The following is a 16531-nucleotide window of genomic DNA, read 5'->3' on the forward strand; positions in this document are numbered from 1 at the left end:
CTGTGAAATCTAATGATTTTGCTCATCTGTTTGTGTATGCTTCTTTGATACATGTTTTTCACCTCCATTTTAGGATTATGCTAAAGAAAGATATGGAGTGTCACCAATGATACAGTCCCAAGAGAAATCAGGTCAGTTAAAAACAACAACAACAAAAAAAAAATTGAAAAAGAGGGAGGGGGTGGAAAGAAGAAAAAAAATTATATATTTAATATCTTCAGCACTGTTGGAGCAATCATCTTTTTAATTCAACTCCTGCTGCCATTCTTTCCCTTTATTTGAATACATTTGGCACTCGTGAGGCTGCACTGGGAGTGCTGTGTCCAGTTTTGGGCTCTCCTGTGCAAGGATGACATTAACATTTTGAAGCCAGTTCAGTGGAGAACAACCTAATTCCTCAAGGAACCGGAGCATGGGATCTCTGAGGAGAGCCTGAGGGCCTTGGGCTTGTTCAGCCTGGAGAAGATGAAGCTGTGGGGTAAACTTACTACATTTTCAAGCTGCTTAATGGGAAGGTGTAGAGAACATAAAGCCAGACTCCTGAAGGTGTGTGGTAACTGGACAGGAGGTCATGAACACAAGTTGGAACACAGGAAATTCTTATTTAGATAAAAGGAAAAAAAAATCATGAGTGTGGTTTGATATTTGATCCAGGTCCAGAGAGATTGGGAAATTTCAGTCTTTGCCCTTGCCTGGACCACACCCTACACAGCTTGACAGGTTTTGATACTGTCCAGCATTGCAAGGTTTTTTTCTTTGGAGTAAGTTCTGCCATAGCTTGCTGCAACAACTCTCTGAGTGGGGTATCTGCCTGCTTATGCAACCTTCATTGCTTTTGCATGTGACAGCCAAATCCATGAATGTGTATTAATATTTATGGGGTTTTTCATTAGTCACACCACTGTGAATTCAGGAAATCCTCATTGTCTACTAATAGGAAATTGGAATTCAGGAAGAGTTGTCAGATGAAGAACAGTCTGCTAGGCCAGTATCCCAAGAAATAACTGATCTTCATGTTGTTCAGTGCATGAAACAGAGTGAGTAAAGGTAGAAGTCTGGCTTCTTGTAACTTCTTCATAGTGAAATGTAAGAGAAGGAACATTATCTATGATTAGGTGATGGGTTTTTTTTTTGTCTCCTCTGAGTGGTTGTTTTGGTTTATTACCTTAGGAAGGGAAATGCAGAATGTAGGGAAGAGGAGGAGGCACAAAAGCAATTACAGGTTGAAATCAACTGAAGAGGAACATTCTGTCAATAATGTAACAAGACAAGAAAATCACTAGAGACTGTATGAACAGTCCTTATTAAAGAAAATACATACTAGCTGTTAAAAGTGAACTAAAGTTGAAATTAGAGTGTAAGCCAGCCCAGCTGCTGGCAGCTGTGGTCTCCTTGATGCTGGGTCTTCTGCTCATCCATTTCAAAATGATAATAATCCAGCTTAGCAATGTGAAAGAAGTTGTCCAGGGCTCTAGTGGCTGCTGGAAGGTGCAGGACACAGCCATTCCATAGTTACCTGCAAGCACATAACAATCCACCAGTTGGTGTACAGTTGCAACCTAAAAGGTGTAATAAGAAAAAGATAACATCTCCAACTGAGCATCTGACTGATCAACCTGCACTGCTGACTGTAGGCTGAAAGAGTCCCCTGGTGGATCTCCTCTCCCTGTACTCTTTTGCAGTGGCATTTGGCTCACTGGAGTTTCTACAAGCTGTGTTTGCTCTGCCAGTTTCAGGCCCCATAGCAAACAATTCTGCATGAGACCCAAGCTGACAGATTGAGATGGTGGATCAAGTGGTATTCTCATGGAGAGTCTGCCCTGCCAACTGTCTCATGTTTAAAAGAAACACTCATAAATACATTGTGGAAGAAAAAAAATCTGTTGAGAAAGAAAATGGCAAAAGCTACAGGAAATACAAAAGAAGGTTGAATGCTGTGTTTAGATCTCTTGTATCCTTGACCATCATTTGAAAAATAATCTCAGCCAAAGTATAGGCAAGCTTGAGTCCATGGGACCTAAAATACTACTGCAAAACTGCTGCTGTTTTGTTTTTTAGATAGTGGTTATCCAGAAGTCCGAAATTAGGTTTACAGTAAAAGCCACAATGCTTATAATAAAACAGTTCATGATCAGTCTAGTCCCTTACCTGAAATTAATGCCCTCTTATGTAAAGATTCAGTGGTTCCTGCCAGGGAGAGCTTTCATCAAAGGACTCACAGGAGGGAGAAGTCATCACTCAGAATCAGCAGTGTATATATATGATTTTCCCCAAAGTATTTTGCTTGCACTGAGTGTCTTGGAGTACCTACTGTTTGGGGCAGGTTCCCATCTGTCTGTACTGTATTAATTTTGTTTTTTTCTGAAGTCTGTGTGGGTACATGCCATGTCTAAGTCAGAATAATGAATTGTGGGATGACCTGCAGATCCACAGACCGTCTGCTTGCTGGACCCAGCAGACAGTCCAGGCAGCACAAAGGTGGGTGGGTAGGAGCTCTGTTGGACATCTGCAACACTCCTGCTTTTAGTTTTGTTTTAGTAGCTGCACTGTCCTGACAACACCAGCTGGTTGTGGGATGTTAGCTTAGAATGATCATAACAAATTATTCTCCCTTTAAAAGGCATAGGCTTTTTTTGCTGTACCCACAGATTTGTGTTCCTCTGCAGGCAAATTAAAAAACTCTTCACATGGTCACAAAGTTGTTGCATGGATGTTCCACCATCTTCTGCTGATCTCACACACACCTGCACCTTCCTTCTTGGCCCACTTCAGTCTTTCTTCTGCGAACACTGGCTGCCCTGCCTAGCTGGTGTTCTCACTTCTTTTTACATCATGTCTTTTAAGTCCTTCTTGCCTGCTTAAGGGACTATGATTGCCAGTAAAACTCCATTTGCCTTTCCCTTTTTCTCCCTTCAGCCCCATTACTTCCATCTCCTCTTCCTGGAAGCTGCTTTCATCTTTTACTGCTTTTGGCTTTCAGGGTTTTTTTTATTAACTTGTCTTTCTCAAATTAAACCAACGTTGTAAAGATGCTGTCTCTTCACAGAGGTGGCAGTAATATTGATCATACTGTTCAAAACTCCATGATGGAAGATAAATGACTTCAAAAACAGGCTGATGTGACAAGCAGGGAATGGAGGTCTGGGGGTAGAAAAGTGATTTTGTCTTGTATAATCCACACAGCTTTTTTGAGTTTTTATCCTATCCTCTCATAATTAAAAGTGATTAGAGTTCTGAGAGAAAGATAAGGATATTTATTGTGTTGAAAAGAAGAGATTGTGCTATACGTGAAGGAAATGAAAAAAATAGTTTCCCCTTAAACATGATTCAAAATGACAACAAAGGTGAGATAGCATGAATATTTAATGGAGGCTGGAAGTGTAATTTCAGGCTTACTCTTTTGTTTGAACTTGTTTTAAATCTGTTCTCCCTTGTATTCACTGCAACTGTAGTACAATTTAAAGCTTTTTATTAGTGCATTATTCAGTTGCATGTAAGTCTTTATTGTCAAGAAAGCAGAAAATCCAAGCATAGATCCCATTTCTAAAAGAACAAGTAAGTGGTAGTCTGAAGAGTGTGGTGTGAGGGACCCTAAAGGTGAGACAAATTAATTCCAAGTGAAATGAAAATAAAGGAGAAAGATTTGAGTTACCATAGGTTGGTTGGACCAGAGAACACAAGTGACATATGCTGTCTTACATTAACAAGGGTGGACCTTCTGGCATCTCAGAAATGAGAGGAGATGACTATGTTTGGGAAGTGTTGAAGGAGGCAAACAAAGCAGCATGACAGTTTCTCCATCTATCTCTTTGCAATGGCACACACTGACAGGAGCAGAGGCAATGGGCACAAACAGAAACACAGGAGGCTCCCGCTGAACATCAGGAAACATTTTTTACAATGAGGGTTACCAGGCACTGACACAGGTTGCCCAGGAGATTGTGGAGTCTCTGTGGACATACTAAAAAGCTGTCAGAACACAGTCTTGGACAACTGTCTGTAGCTGGCCCTGCTTGGGCTTGGACCAGATTACCTCCAGACATCTCTTCCAACCTCAGTCATACTGAGAGTCAGTGATCTGCTGCTGGAAAAATGAGTTTATGATGTATCTTTTTGGGTATTGTTTTATTCTTTTTATGAAAGGTGGACTAGTTTTTAATAATTCATACCGTATCAACGTTTTTGTGTTAAAGGTGCCTTGTTTAGCCTTGAAACATGAACCAACCATTGTGTATCCCAAAGAAACTTAAAATATTTATCTAATGCAGATGTTTTCTGAAGCACTAAGGATCCATAAAAAAGATTACACCTCATTCTGTCTTTATGCTTGTGCCTGGAAAATGTTTCTAATAAGTTTCTAATACAGTTTTAAGGTGACTGAGGTAATTTTAACTGAGTATCAAACTCTTAGAAATAGTAAAGCTTATGGGTTGTGCTGGTTGTGTGCTTCCTGCAGTACTGATAAAAGTTTGAACATCAGAAGTTGTTGGCAGGTGATAACATCTTTATTTCCCTTTCTCCCTTCTCTAGTGCATGATGTATGTACACACACACACATTATTAATATATTTGAATCAATTTCCTATCACATGTCTCTATGCACTATTCTTTTCTGGTTTTGATGTCTGTCTCTGAAGAAAAAACTACATACCCTGTCTGTCAGCTAATAAATTATTTAAACCCCCTAAAATTTCCAGTGCAGAATAATAGGCTTGCAGGGCAAACTGTCACCAGTATTCAGAGAGAGGGAAGAAGTCCAGAATGGCAGATGGTAACCCTGGGGTAGGCAAACTTTGGTAAAGTTGTGGTGGGAAAAGTCAATAGTAGATGTGTATTTGAAACAAGGGAGAGAAGTCTATGATGAAAGGCAGAGAGAATGAATTTGCTTTTGTTACATATCATAAAATCACTGAATGGAATCATAGAATTTCTAGAGTTTGAAGAGACTTAGAAGGATCAGTATCTTCCTTGAGGATTTTTTTTGTCTGATAAGCACGGTATTTAACCACAAATGAGTAAGTGTATCCTTTGGAACTGTTGAGGTTCTCTGCAATGCTAGATCTATCTTCTAACAGATTTGTAGCTGCTGTAAGAAATAAATGTTTGAAACCATGCAAAATACATTTGACCAAAAATCTATGGAAAAATACAATTAAACCAGTACATTTCAGGGAATAGTGATATGCATCCAGCTATTGGCAGTTCATAATGGTTGTATACAATTTTTGAAGTCATGATTTATTTAAAAATATTTCCTTTGACAATTTTTATTTATTCCTTTAACATGCAAAATCTGTCCTTTCTAAGCCACGTGTTTCTATTTCTAATTAGCTTTCTTGGGTACATAGAATTTGAAGGGTTCTTTCTTATGAATCCTGGCTCCTGCAGTGATAGGCAGTGCTTGATGAAGTTCTCACAGAGATTCTCCCTTAAAATAAACTTTACTGATTTGCACAGTTGCATTCTTGTTGTTCAAAAAGACTATTGTTTTTATAAAAATAAATAAATAGAAAGATAAAAATAAATAATTTTTCATTTCTAATGCACATTCATGTGTGGGTTTTTTTTCTCTTCTTTATTTTAAACAATGATTATCTTACTGGGATACCTTACAGAGAATAGTCATGCCACCTCTGAGCCTTTGTTTGGCTTTTTCAACATACTGACTTGCAGGATGCATTGCAGACATCCCTTAGCTAGTAAAAAACCAGACTATAAGTGCAGGTAATAAAGTGCAAGGTAGTGAAGTCCTATCAAAAATAGTGTAGTCATGCTGGGTTCTACCACCCATGAACTGTGCTTTTGCTGTAGTGAATTTTGACCCTGCTATATAAGTCAAACAGTAACCTTGAACAATTTAAAACTACTTGATCAAGTACAAGTCACTGAGAAAGGAAATAGGATCTTGTGTGTTTTCAGTACAGCTGTTACTCAGTAGATAATAAAAAGTAATGGTTTTGATTTATTACAAAATTTATCGATGGTAGAAAGTTTACTTGGAGTTTAAAGTAAAAAAGTTTTACTTCAAAAAAACCAAAACCATTTTAAAATGTGGATGTTTTTCTTTAATTCAGGTAGAGTTTTGATTCGAATAAAAGACTTAACAGTGGAGAAGGCTGATGAAGTGGTTTGGGTTCGTGGCAGAATTCACACAAGCAGAGCTAAAGGTGAGAAGCCTCCAATATTTTCATGACCTGTTAGACTTGTCCTGCATACAAGAAAATTTTGCCATCTGGTTATTGAGTGTACACCCACTGAGTGCTCAGAGTGGTTATTTTCTCTCTTTTCCACTTCTCTTTTCCCAAGAGGGAAAAAGGACATTTTGTTTATAGCTGGTTGGGAATGGGGTATTAACTATTAATTACATTGTAGTAAAAGTAAATTTTGTTTTTATCATTATTACTAAATAATGTGTGGACAATTATAAATAATTAGATTTTTTAAGTATTACAGCCATTCTGCTTTAGGGAGTTAACTATTGTAGATAAAATATTTACAAGCTTCTGCTGTAAAATGTACTTTATTATAAATGTGCCAGTTGTCAGACAATATTTATTCTTCTATGTATGAATAATTTCACTATATCTTTTATTTGAAATAAAAATCTATGTTAAAATTTCAGAATTTTTACTTTCAGTTACCAATATCCGATTATATTAGTTTGAACTTAAAATAAGAAACATCAACTTTCTTTAGCCAAAAAAAGGGAATATTCTTCTAGAGGTTCTCAATAGCATGGGCTGCCATACTTGGCTTTCTGACAGCCCTGTTTCCCTGGAATGAATTCTCTTGGAAATCAGTTTGCCATATGCAAACTTAAATAGGCCTTGGCCTTTTCAGTTGACATCAGATCTGACAACTATTGGAGTGGTTTCAGTGATGTGTGGCAGCTCTGTAGTGAGATGTACATACCATACCTTCACCCGAGTTGAAAGAAAAGAGCATAAAGAAATTATCTCCACAAATGAAGCTTAACAGAAGTCTTAGATTTGGGATTAGTGCAAATTAAGGGCAATCCAGTAGAGAATATTGTCACAGACACCAGAGTAATTTATCTTCTTGAGTCTTTCTTAAAAAATGTCCCTCTTAATGTGTCTGTGCTGCCATGAGTTACAAGAAGGAACTGCATGTAAATATATACATAAAATATACATGTTATCTTGTATTAGAATCTTTAAATGTAGGAAGTCCTCTGGTTTCCTCAGTAGTTCTGCAGTGTGGGCTTACATGGAAGTTTCTTTTTGCTGTGTGTAGAAATTGTCAACCTCAAAAGCTGTGGAAGTGTTGGTCATTACAGCTTGAAGTTGTTATAAAGGAGGCACCATCTCATTTAAATGTTACTAACAGTATGCAAGAAAGAGTATCCTCATGGCTGTTTCTTTTGCAGTTGTAGGAAGAGTTCAGACTATTAACAGAATATATTATAGACAGGTGTATATGCAGACATTTAAAATCATGTGAAGTTCAGTGGCTGTTTATTACTGTCTGTATTGCATTTATACACACTGCCTTGATGGTATATGTATTCAATCACAGTAATATGTATGTGACATGGCAATATTAACTTACAAGAAGCTGCTTGTTATCCTTCACCTTTGACCTCAGGAAAGTCTATTGTTTTTCATGAAAAACAGTGTTTATTTTCCTACCTCTCTAACACAACCTGAAGAATGAGAGCAAAAGGAGCTGATGATGAGCCTGAAGTGTCCTGAATTTATTGGTTGCGCTTCTTGTTCTCTCTTGGTCTGACAACACAGGACAATTCTGACATTCAGGGGATGCTGCTAGGGAATGTCATATGCTTGTTTACTTAAGCTTTGGGGGAAAGAACCTTACAAGAAAAGCAAATGTTTAAGAGCAAGAAGTAATACTAGCCTTTCCCACACACATCATGGTGCTATTCCTACCATTATGGAAAGGAAAGCCTTGTAGGAAACAGGAAAATCTTATACAAATATAGCTTCAGTTTTTCCCAGAAGCTCAAATTTGACTTCTAAATAACCAGCATATCCTTTATTTAACCCTGTCTGATTCTGACCAAAAAAAAAATAAATTAGTGTGAGCAACTGCTGAATCCAGCTGTTTCTTATAGTAAGCCACTCATGAAGCTTGATGGAAATTAACTGAAGGATGTGTAAAGAATGGGGTGTTGGGAATTCCTGTGGGTTATATTAAATTAAAGTGCTTGGGGCCCTGTGGTTTTTATCATAGATTGACTAAATGTTATTTCTGGCCATATTTTAAAGCCAGCCTAAGCCACTGATCACATTTGTTGTTGAAAAGCAGTTGAGAAATCAGTCTCCCAGCCAGGCAGCTGGGAGTTGCACAGTATATTAGACCTGAAGGTGAGTTTGCTTTATGTATGTAAAGGTTTATAAAACATCAAAATAATATGGCTGAAAATAAGAGTACCACAGAGAGCAGTTTAAATAGTGGCCCAAATTTTATAATAAACCATATAAGGTTTTCTCTTTGCTGGCAGGTGTCTGTAACTGGCAAAGTATTATTTTATATGACCAAACATTTTTTTACTCTCTCTTCAGTGTCCTTTGGTACTTATATCCAAGAAAGGAAATTGAACCCTGTTTGATTTTGCATGCTTACTTTTGATGGGATTCTTTTGTGGTGTCTTTTATTTGTTCTGTTACTGAGAGTTCCCTGCATTAGCCAAGTCAGACTTTTTTAACCAAATTTTTCATCTTTTAGGCATTCCTGTGGGATACAGTATTGCTTTGTTTTATAGAAATGTAGAGTAGTTCACTGTTCAATGTGAGTAAATTTGGTCTTAAAATTTTCACTTAAATGCCATGTAGCTATTCTGAAATACAGGGAAAACATCCAATAATTCCATTTTTTTTTCTCAGTCTGAAGCTTCTTTTTTTCCCTCTCTTGATCTGGGAAGACATCTAATCATGAACTAGATTTTATTGTGACTTGCCTTTTTGATGCTTTATTTTGCATGCCTTTGGCTCTTTTGGGAAAAGTTCTGTTTCCTCTTACAATCTTAGTAACTGTGATATTTTAACTAGTCCTGTCAGTGAGGTTTGTTTGATCACTTATCTTTGTGTGATTAGAAATGGTTATATTCTACAAAACATCCTCTTTCCTCATAAAAACAACTACTGTTACTCATGACAAAAAGATTTGAGGCCTTTCATGGTGCAGATGTTGATCAGATTTCTAGTGTTTGGAACTAAGTATAACTTCCAAACTTTTGCTTCTGACTTGTGACAGCAGATCCCTCCATTTATTTCACTACCTCCTCCTTTAGTATTTACCAGTTGAGCGACAGTGTAGCTGTCTTCAACTATGTATTTTATGGTTAAGCAACTTATGCATCATTGTTGAAACTTTAATCATATTTTTCTGAATTATTTGTGACTGAAATCATGGAGACAAATGCTGTTTTCTGGAAATACTGTATCAAACTACATTGTAAGTAAAAAACATTGAAATGTCAAAGATATGCCTGGCTTAGCCAAAGAAACTTAGCATATGGAAGAGTTACTTCATTTGTTGACTTGCTGGATCTGAAACACAGGCACAGATACCACTGAAGACTCTATTTGACTTCTGAAGCCTGTGCTCTTATAATTTAAATCTGTGGCTGAATGCTTGCCTGCAAGAAATATGTAAATCCATACCATAATAGCTTCTTTACTTGGATATTGCAGCCTCTGGAATTCAGAAATATCTGTACTCAGTTTTCTGGAAATATGGAATTAATTTTATTGCCTTTCTGAAATCACAATCATAGGACAAGGTTAGTTATCTCCAATAAATATAATGTTAATTTTTAATAATATTTTATACTAGTTTAAGATGTTTGCTTTTTTCCCCATCAGATTGTGTGTCAAATGTATTGTTTAAATTATCTGCAGCTATGTGTCAGGAATGCTATTTACATAATTGCAAATTAAAACTGGAACTGGCTTTTTAGTATTAGTGTTCAAGTTAGATATATATAGATTGTAATGTTTTGTAGTCTCAGTCAACAATAACTGGGAAATAGCTATCTGTGACAAAGCTTCTGGCTTCCTATTCTCACCATTTGATGGGAACGTTATAATGAGTCAGAAGTTGGAATTAAAATTATATTGATGCATTTTATCAGATGCTGGTCCAACAATGATGTTTTTGTTGTTAATTTCTCTCTCTGGGGAAGAAGCATTTAAAATCACCATATTTGCTTTAAGTCTAAGTTAAGTAGTAGATGATTATGAGAAATGTGAGGAGAAATATGAAATGACTGTAACTGTCACCTAAACAGATTAGAAAGAGTTTTGTTTACTTGGAAATACCCATTTTAAAAGTCATCAAAGTGCATTATATTTTTTGTAAATTATTATCAATTCCCATTAACTTCTTTTTCCCTAAGCTGTTAATGAATAAATTGCTCTTAAAGGAATTTTTACTTGGGTCTTTTAGGTTCTTGTCATTCATTGGAATCAATACTCCTTTTGTTCCCCTTCCTCCTGAATGTGTGGTGTTTTATAGAATGAACATTGTTGATTTAGTCTCTGTGGTGCAAAATCAAGCCTTTTTCTCTCAGAGGGGCTTTGTGCAGTGAACTCCACAGCTTTAATTTGAGAAGATGAGAAAAAACTTCTTTTAGAATAATGTAAGCTTGAAGTAGTGAAGAAAGCAACAAGGAAAAAGTATAATTTACTTCTTGCAGTTGAAAAACAATAAATATTTTAAAAGTTGCACTTCCTAGTGTTTGTTTTGTCAAGATGTTCATTATCTTGGAAAACTTAATGGTATTTTTAGAAAATGCCCATTCACATGTTTACAACTGTAAGGCAGAATTATTTGATTTACAGCAATGTTGGGTGTACCAGAGCTGACAAGTTTGATGTAGCTACTTGAGGGCAGGGCAGGGGAGGGGGAGAGGGAGAGGGAGAGAGAGAGAGAGCCACAACCCCCAACCTTAAAATCTCGGCATAATCTTAAAGTAGTAAAGCATTTTTTCTCATTCACAAAGACCTCGAGTAACTTGGCCTTAATACACCTGTGTTGTTTTTCTTTGTATTCAGGGAAGCAGTGTTTCTTAGTCCTGCGTCAGCAGCAGTTTAATATCCAGGCTCTTGTGGCTGTGGGACAGCATGCAAGCAAGCAGATGGTAAAGTTTGCTGCCAAGTAAGTAAGCAATTATATCCTGTTGTCAGAGTAAACAATGGTGGGAACCAGGACTCCCAGGGGTTGGGACCATTTTCACACATTAACATCAATGCTTCGTTTGTTTTAAAATGTAGTTATTTAAATTGTCAGCTCACTATTGCGTTTGAATACATTACTGACAAAAGATAAAATAGAGAACAGGCTTGAAATTCATTCTGAACTGCTGAAGCAGCATTCTCTTGCCGTAGACAGCCTACATTTACTTTCAAGCTGGCTGACAAAAAGTCTGGCAAGCTGAGCTTACTGGGACACTTCATTTTGTGTGTGGTGTTTGTGTGGGTCTGCACATGTTCAGGGTTTTTCTTCTACAAGATGTGCAGTGCATTATTACATTTTATAACTAGAGCTGATGTGAAGAAGTTCCATATTGCAAGTGGCTTACACAGCTGAGGAAATGTAGTAGCTTCTGTGCCCTGAACTGATAATTCTTACAACTTATTTGCACTAGAATGCTTAATGAGGTATTTTCAGTGACTTTTTAAATTTATTTGGGGGGTGGTTAGTAGTTAGGCTTGCCAATTAAACAAGTGCTTGTTGCAGCAATTTAAATTCAGTTGTTTGTTTTTTTTCTTAAAGACAAAAAATTACCTTCCCTTGCTACTTACCTCAAGATTGTGCTTTCAGGTTGTCCAGTACTAAATATGCTTGGATGACAAAGGCGTTTTTATAGTAAAATATAATCATGTATATCTACTTGTTCACAAATAGAAATGTGTATCAATTTAGTGCAATAATACATTTAACATGTGGCACTTGAGTTGCTTCTGTGTGGTTCTTGGCACTACTCTGGTGCCTGGGAAGGGAGCCCCTCTAATTAGCTGCAAAAGTTCTACAGCCTTCAACCTTCAATATGTCAGGGAGGGGAGGGATTCATTGTAGCATGGAGTTTCAGAAGCCAAGTTAAGAAGGTTGGGATAATGCTTCTGCCGATGAGGTTCAAGGCAATGGTACAACAGAACCAGCAGTGTTTGTTTGGCTGTGCTTAGTGTTGGCAGTGCCAGTGTGAAGCATGCTGTTTACAGGTGTTTAGGAGCCAAAGTGAAGTGTTCTCTTCCTTCATGAAATAGTTTGTTCTCTACAGAGCCTTTGAAAAGAATTAAGTGTATAATCTGCTTCTTACCCAATTCATCTCCCTCCAAACCTACCAACAGTCTGCCTGTATTCTTGATGAACTTGCCCTACAGAGCGGTGGAACAGTTTTTATAGTTGTGATGCTCACTCTCCTATTCCCCAGTTCTCAGCATTTCTCTTTCAGTTTTCTTCATGGCTCTACAACTGAATTTATGTTTCATGAATGCTAGAGATCAGTATTTAGAAGTTTATTAGACAGAAGTTGATCTTTTTCTTTCATGTACTGATTCTGCCATATGTAAGCTCCCTGTTGCTTTTTTTTTTCTTCTTCTTCTATTGACTAATCTTTTTTTACAGTTTTCTGTAAAGTTTAGTTATTTAAACCAGGTCATGGTTGTCTAGAGCTGACAGAGAGTGGTAAATGGTGGAAAAGGGTATCTAGAAAGAGTAGAAGGCTCTGATGGGTTAACCCTGACAGGACTTCAGGTGCTGACCCCTTCTCAGCTGGAAAAGGAAGAGAAAATATAACGAAGTTCATGAGTTGAGATAGAGACAGTGAGATCACTCACCAGTTACCATTACAAGCAAAACAGTCTTGACTTGTGGAAATTAGTTTAATTTGTTACCAGTCAAATCAGAGTTGAGTAATGAGAACTAAAACCAACACCTTGCCACACAAACCCAATGTCAGAGCAAAGCTTTCTCTGCTGGCAGCACTGAGCTGTAAGATCAGATGTAACCTCATCCTGAGGCTCTTCCCATCTCCCTGGTATGTCTACACTTTTTTTGATTTGAAAGGCCTGATTTCCTCTGAGTAGCCAGGCTTAGAGTGTTTGCAGTGTGTTTTGACTTGTAAAGCTCTTCCTTTTTGTGATAACATTTGCTAGCTAAATCTTGATACTTCAGCCTCCCTAATTTATAGCATGATTTTTTTACATCTTTGTTTATATCCTTATTAACATTATGTTCTTTGAATGATAGAACTTCCTCTGCTTCTGAATTTCCTTTTGAGGGTTTTCGGGTTTTTTTTTCTTCATTTTTTGTAACACCATTAGTGCACATCTCACAATTCCTTCCCACCAACAAATCTATTTTATTAAAGGACTTTTTCTGGTGTTTTGTCTTCTGCAATTTTGACTGATGCCAGCACTACAGCTGCCTCTTTTTCCCTTGTCACTCTGTCAATAGGACCTGAGGCACAGCAACTGCATCTGCCTTTACTCACTTTCCTCCTAGTTTTCACCTGGTGTGTAATGATCCCATTATTCCTGGCAGATGAGGCTGGTCTTAGATGTCTAAAAATAACCATAGTGTGTCTCTGCCAGTGTCTTTTTTCATCATCTCCTCTTGTTTCCTTCACATTGCATGAGGAAATACAAAACATATTAAATACCTTTCATTTTAATTAATTTTTTAAGCTTTTTCACTGGTAGTAGATAAACTTTACTTTTCATATGCTACTTCCTCATCTTTTGATAATGAGTCCAAAACTTTCCTTAAAATAGCTGGTGACATTGTCTGTTTTCAATTTTTAAGGATAAGTGATTAAATCATGAGCTTTTTTTGTACAAATTTTCATAATAAGAAAACCAGTTCCTCTTTTAGATATTGGCACATGGAAACAGAAAACTTTCATAACCTTTTGTGGTCTAGCAACATTTGTGTAATAATAATCTCCATTATCATAAGGATGTGAAGTTTTTTAGTGAAAGATACTTCATATTGGTTTAACTCAGTTATATAAAGAAGTATCTGTGAGTTTATGAAATGTTTCTATTTCAGGTTTCAAAACATACAGAGCCAACAGCACAGAGCCAGTCAAAATATTAGGTTGGCATCTGTGGAGTTCTTACCTCTTTCATCAGAAAAAACCCTTCATCCAAGTCCTGTTAGGGATGATGCATAAAAGAAAGAGTTAATTGTCTTTTTCAGCCAGCAGAGGTGCCAAGTGGTGCAGTTAGTAATTTATCAATCTGCTTTTTTCCATGAAGTATTGGGTGTGGTTGGTTTTGGTTTTCTTTCTCATTTTATTTTATATCAACATTGAGCCTTTTCACCCCCTGCTACCATAGCCACATGGTGTGATGTAGCAGTTGGGAGAGGTGGTCAACAGATTCTAATTTAGCTGCCCAAACAATGTGCCCTCACTCAGAGGGTAACTTGATGGTTCTTGGTAGTAGGCAAGAGAAAGAAAATGCAGAAAACAGATTCAAAATACTAAAAAAAAATAGAAACAAATTGGTAAACCATTGTGAAAATACTTCACAATGTAGAAAATAAATGTAAGTTCCTCTGCTAGATAAATTGGTAATACCAGCAAAACTGGTGGATATTGCAGAAATATTTTCTTTTTCCATTTCTGTTTAATTTTTATATCAGTGATCTGGAAGGAAAAGTCAGAATGCAACTGTCGAGTTTGCTGTTGACACAGGAATCAGAATGACTGATAAACTAGGGGCTAGGAGTAACCACGGTTCATTTATAGTGATCACTTTGATATTCTTTGGTATTAATTTGCACCTTTGTGATAATTAGTTCTGATTTTTTGTGTGCTCAGTATTAATACATAGGAAAGTAAGTGCTGAGAAATGTGAGACCATGATAGATAACTGACTCAACAGGAGTCCATGCTTTTCTCTTACCTACTGTGCCAGGAGATCTCTTGATCTTGAGTTTTGAAAAAGATTAATAAAATGCTGTTAATATATGCCACTCATGAGACCATTTCTGGAATATTTTGCCCACTTTTGTGTCTGAATATATGTCCAACTGGAAAAGGGTGATAGTGAAGCTGCAAGATGAAATAATGTGCAGTCAGGCAAATCTGCCTTCCTGTGGGACTAAAGAAAACTCTATTCTATCCACAAAAAAAGAGTAATTTAAATCCCAGCTTGATGGTACCTAGGCAAGAAGATTTTCTGCCAAGGCAAAGTCCTTTGCAGATACAAAGGTATGACAAGATGCAGTGAGCAGATGGTGAAGCTTGGTAAATTTGAAGGGAAATATGAGTGGATTTTTTTTATTTTAATTGAAAATAATTAAAATGGGTAGTGGATTTTGTTACTTCTAATCTTTAAAATAAGACAGGCTCTTTTTTTTCTCCTAGAAGATATCTAGGTTCATCTAGGTGTTAGAATGTTAGTATAGAAAACTATTATATTCTTAGAATTAAGAGAATCAGAATTTTTTCTAAGTAAACTCTGTTGCCTTCAGTTTTTACTGACATTCAGGTAGTGCATAGATTATTATGTTTATGACAATGTTTTTAGATTTATTGATTTATTAATATAATAATTTATACAGTCTGCTTACAGAAAACAGTTGAGGAAAAAACAAAGTGTCTGTACAAGTATGAATGTTTCTATTAAGTAAGACTTTTTCTATTTAAAGTCTATAACTGTATAGTTTGTTCCAATTTTTCAGACTTCTGAGCAAGAAAATGGTGATTGTAAGGCCCACATGGGGTGCAGCTTGCAACACAAAGCTGTTGATTAAAGATGTTGTCATACAGATGGCAATAATGCAATCCTGTGGTTAAAAGAGAAAGTCTTGGCTAATAGAGATGCAGATAATTAAGAGGGACATAAGGCATCTAGTGGACATTTTAGTAATCATAGTCTTGATTTTTTGGAAGGAACATTACATATAAAGAAGCAGTTTGCTATACAGAGGAATTTTTTTAGCACTGTACTTCATGACTATTACTAAAATAGCTTCTTTAAGTTTAAAAAGATAACAGTGTCATCTGTCTTTGCATCTAATTAGTTTTTAAAAAAAAACAACTGATAATTTCTGCTTAAAATTCTATTGCATAAGTTAAAGTTCAGCTCAGCTTTGTAACAACATTAAAACCTTTGCCTAGGGTGGACCAGAGATCCATCTGGTTTTTCTTAGAATTCATGAGGATTCATCAGGAATAGTAGAAAGCTGGGCAAGCAAGCAGTCATAGTTGGCAATATGATCCTGCTGCTTCTGGGTCACACCACTCAGGCTTCATCAGACAAGAAAGCTAAATTTCCCTCGTCAACTAAAAAGATAAACTTAATTGTTTAGCTGGGTAAATCCTATTTTTAAAATGTCAGAGAATGACTTACTGCAAACATAGGTATTTCTAAAGAGAAACCGCTTAACCACAGTAAGTTTCTCATGTGATTTTACTGAAGCTGTACAAGAATACTGCAGGGCTAGAATACCTAGATTTTATTCATAGCTATTAGACTGACTTACTGCTGGTGTTGCTGGATAAACTGATGCAGATGCAGGTGATTAGGACTATGGG

General features: G+C 36.6%; 1 protein-coding gene across 2 annotated transcripts in view; it reads left to right on the plus strand.

Annotated features, from left to right (window-relative positions):
- DARS1 (aspartyl-tRNA synthetase 1) overlaps nucleotides 1-16531 on the plus strand; it is a 36727-nt gene that overhangs the window by 1246 nt on the left and 18950 nt on the right. Inside the window, exons 2-4 of one of the 2 annotated variants that reach the window (XM_071746459.1) lie at nucleotides 74-131; nucleotides 6075-6167; nucleotides 11037-11139. In XM_071746459.1, the coding sequence (XP_071602560.1) occupies nucleotides 74-131; nucleotides 6075-6167; nucleotides 11037-11139 (254 nt within the window). The remainder of the gene's footprint in view (nucleotides 1-73; nucleotides 132-6074; nucleotides 6168-11036; nucleotides 11140-16531) is intronic. The other variant, XM_071746460.1, reaches the window with a different exon arrangement.

Source organism: Heliangelus exortis, chromosome 6 (genome assembly GCF_036169615.1).
Source record: "Heliangelus exortis chromosome 6, bHelExo1.hap1, whole genome shotgun sequence".
In the NCBI taxonomy this organism is placed as follows: Eukaryota; Metazoa; Chordata; class Aves; order Apodiformes; family Trochilidae; genus Heliangelus; species Heliangelus exortis.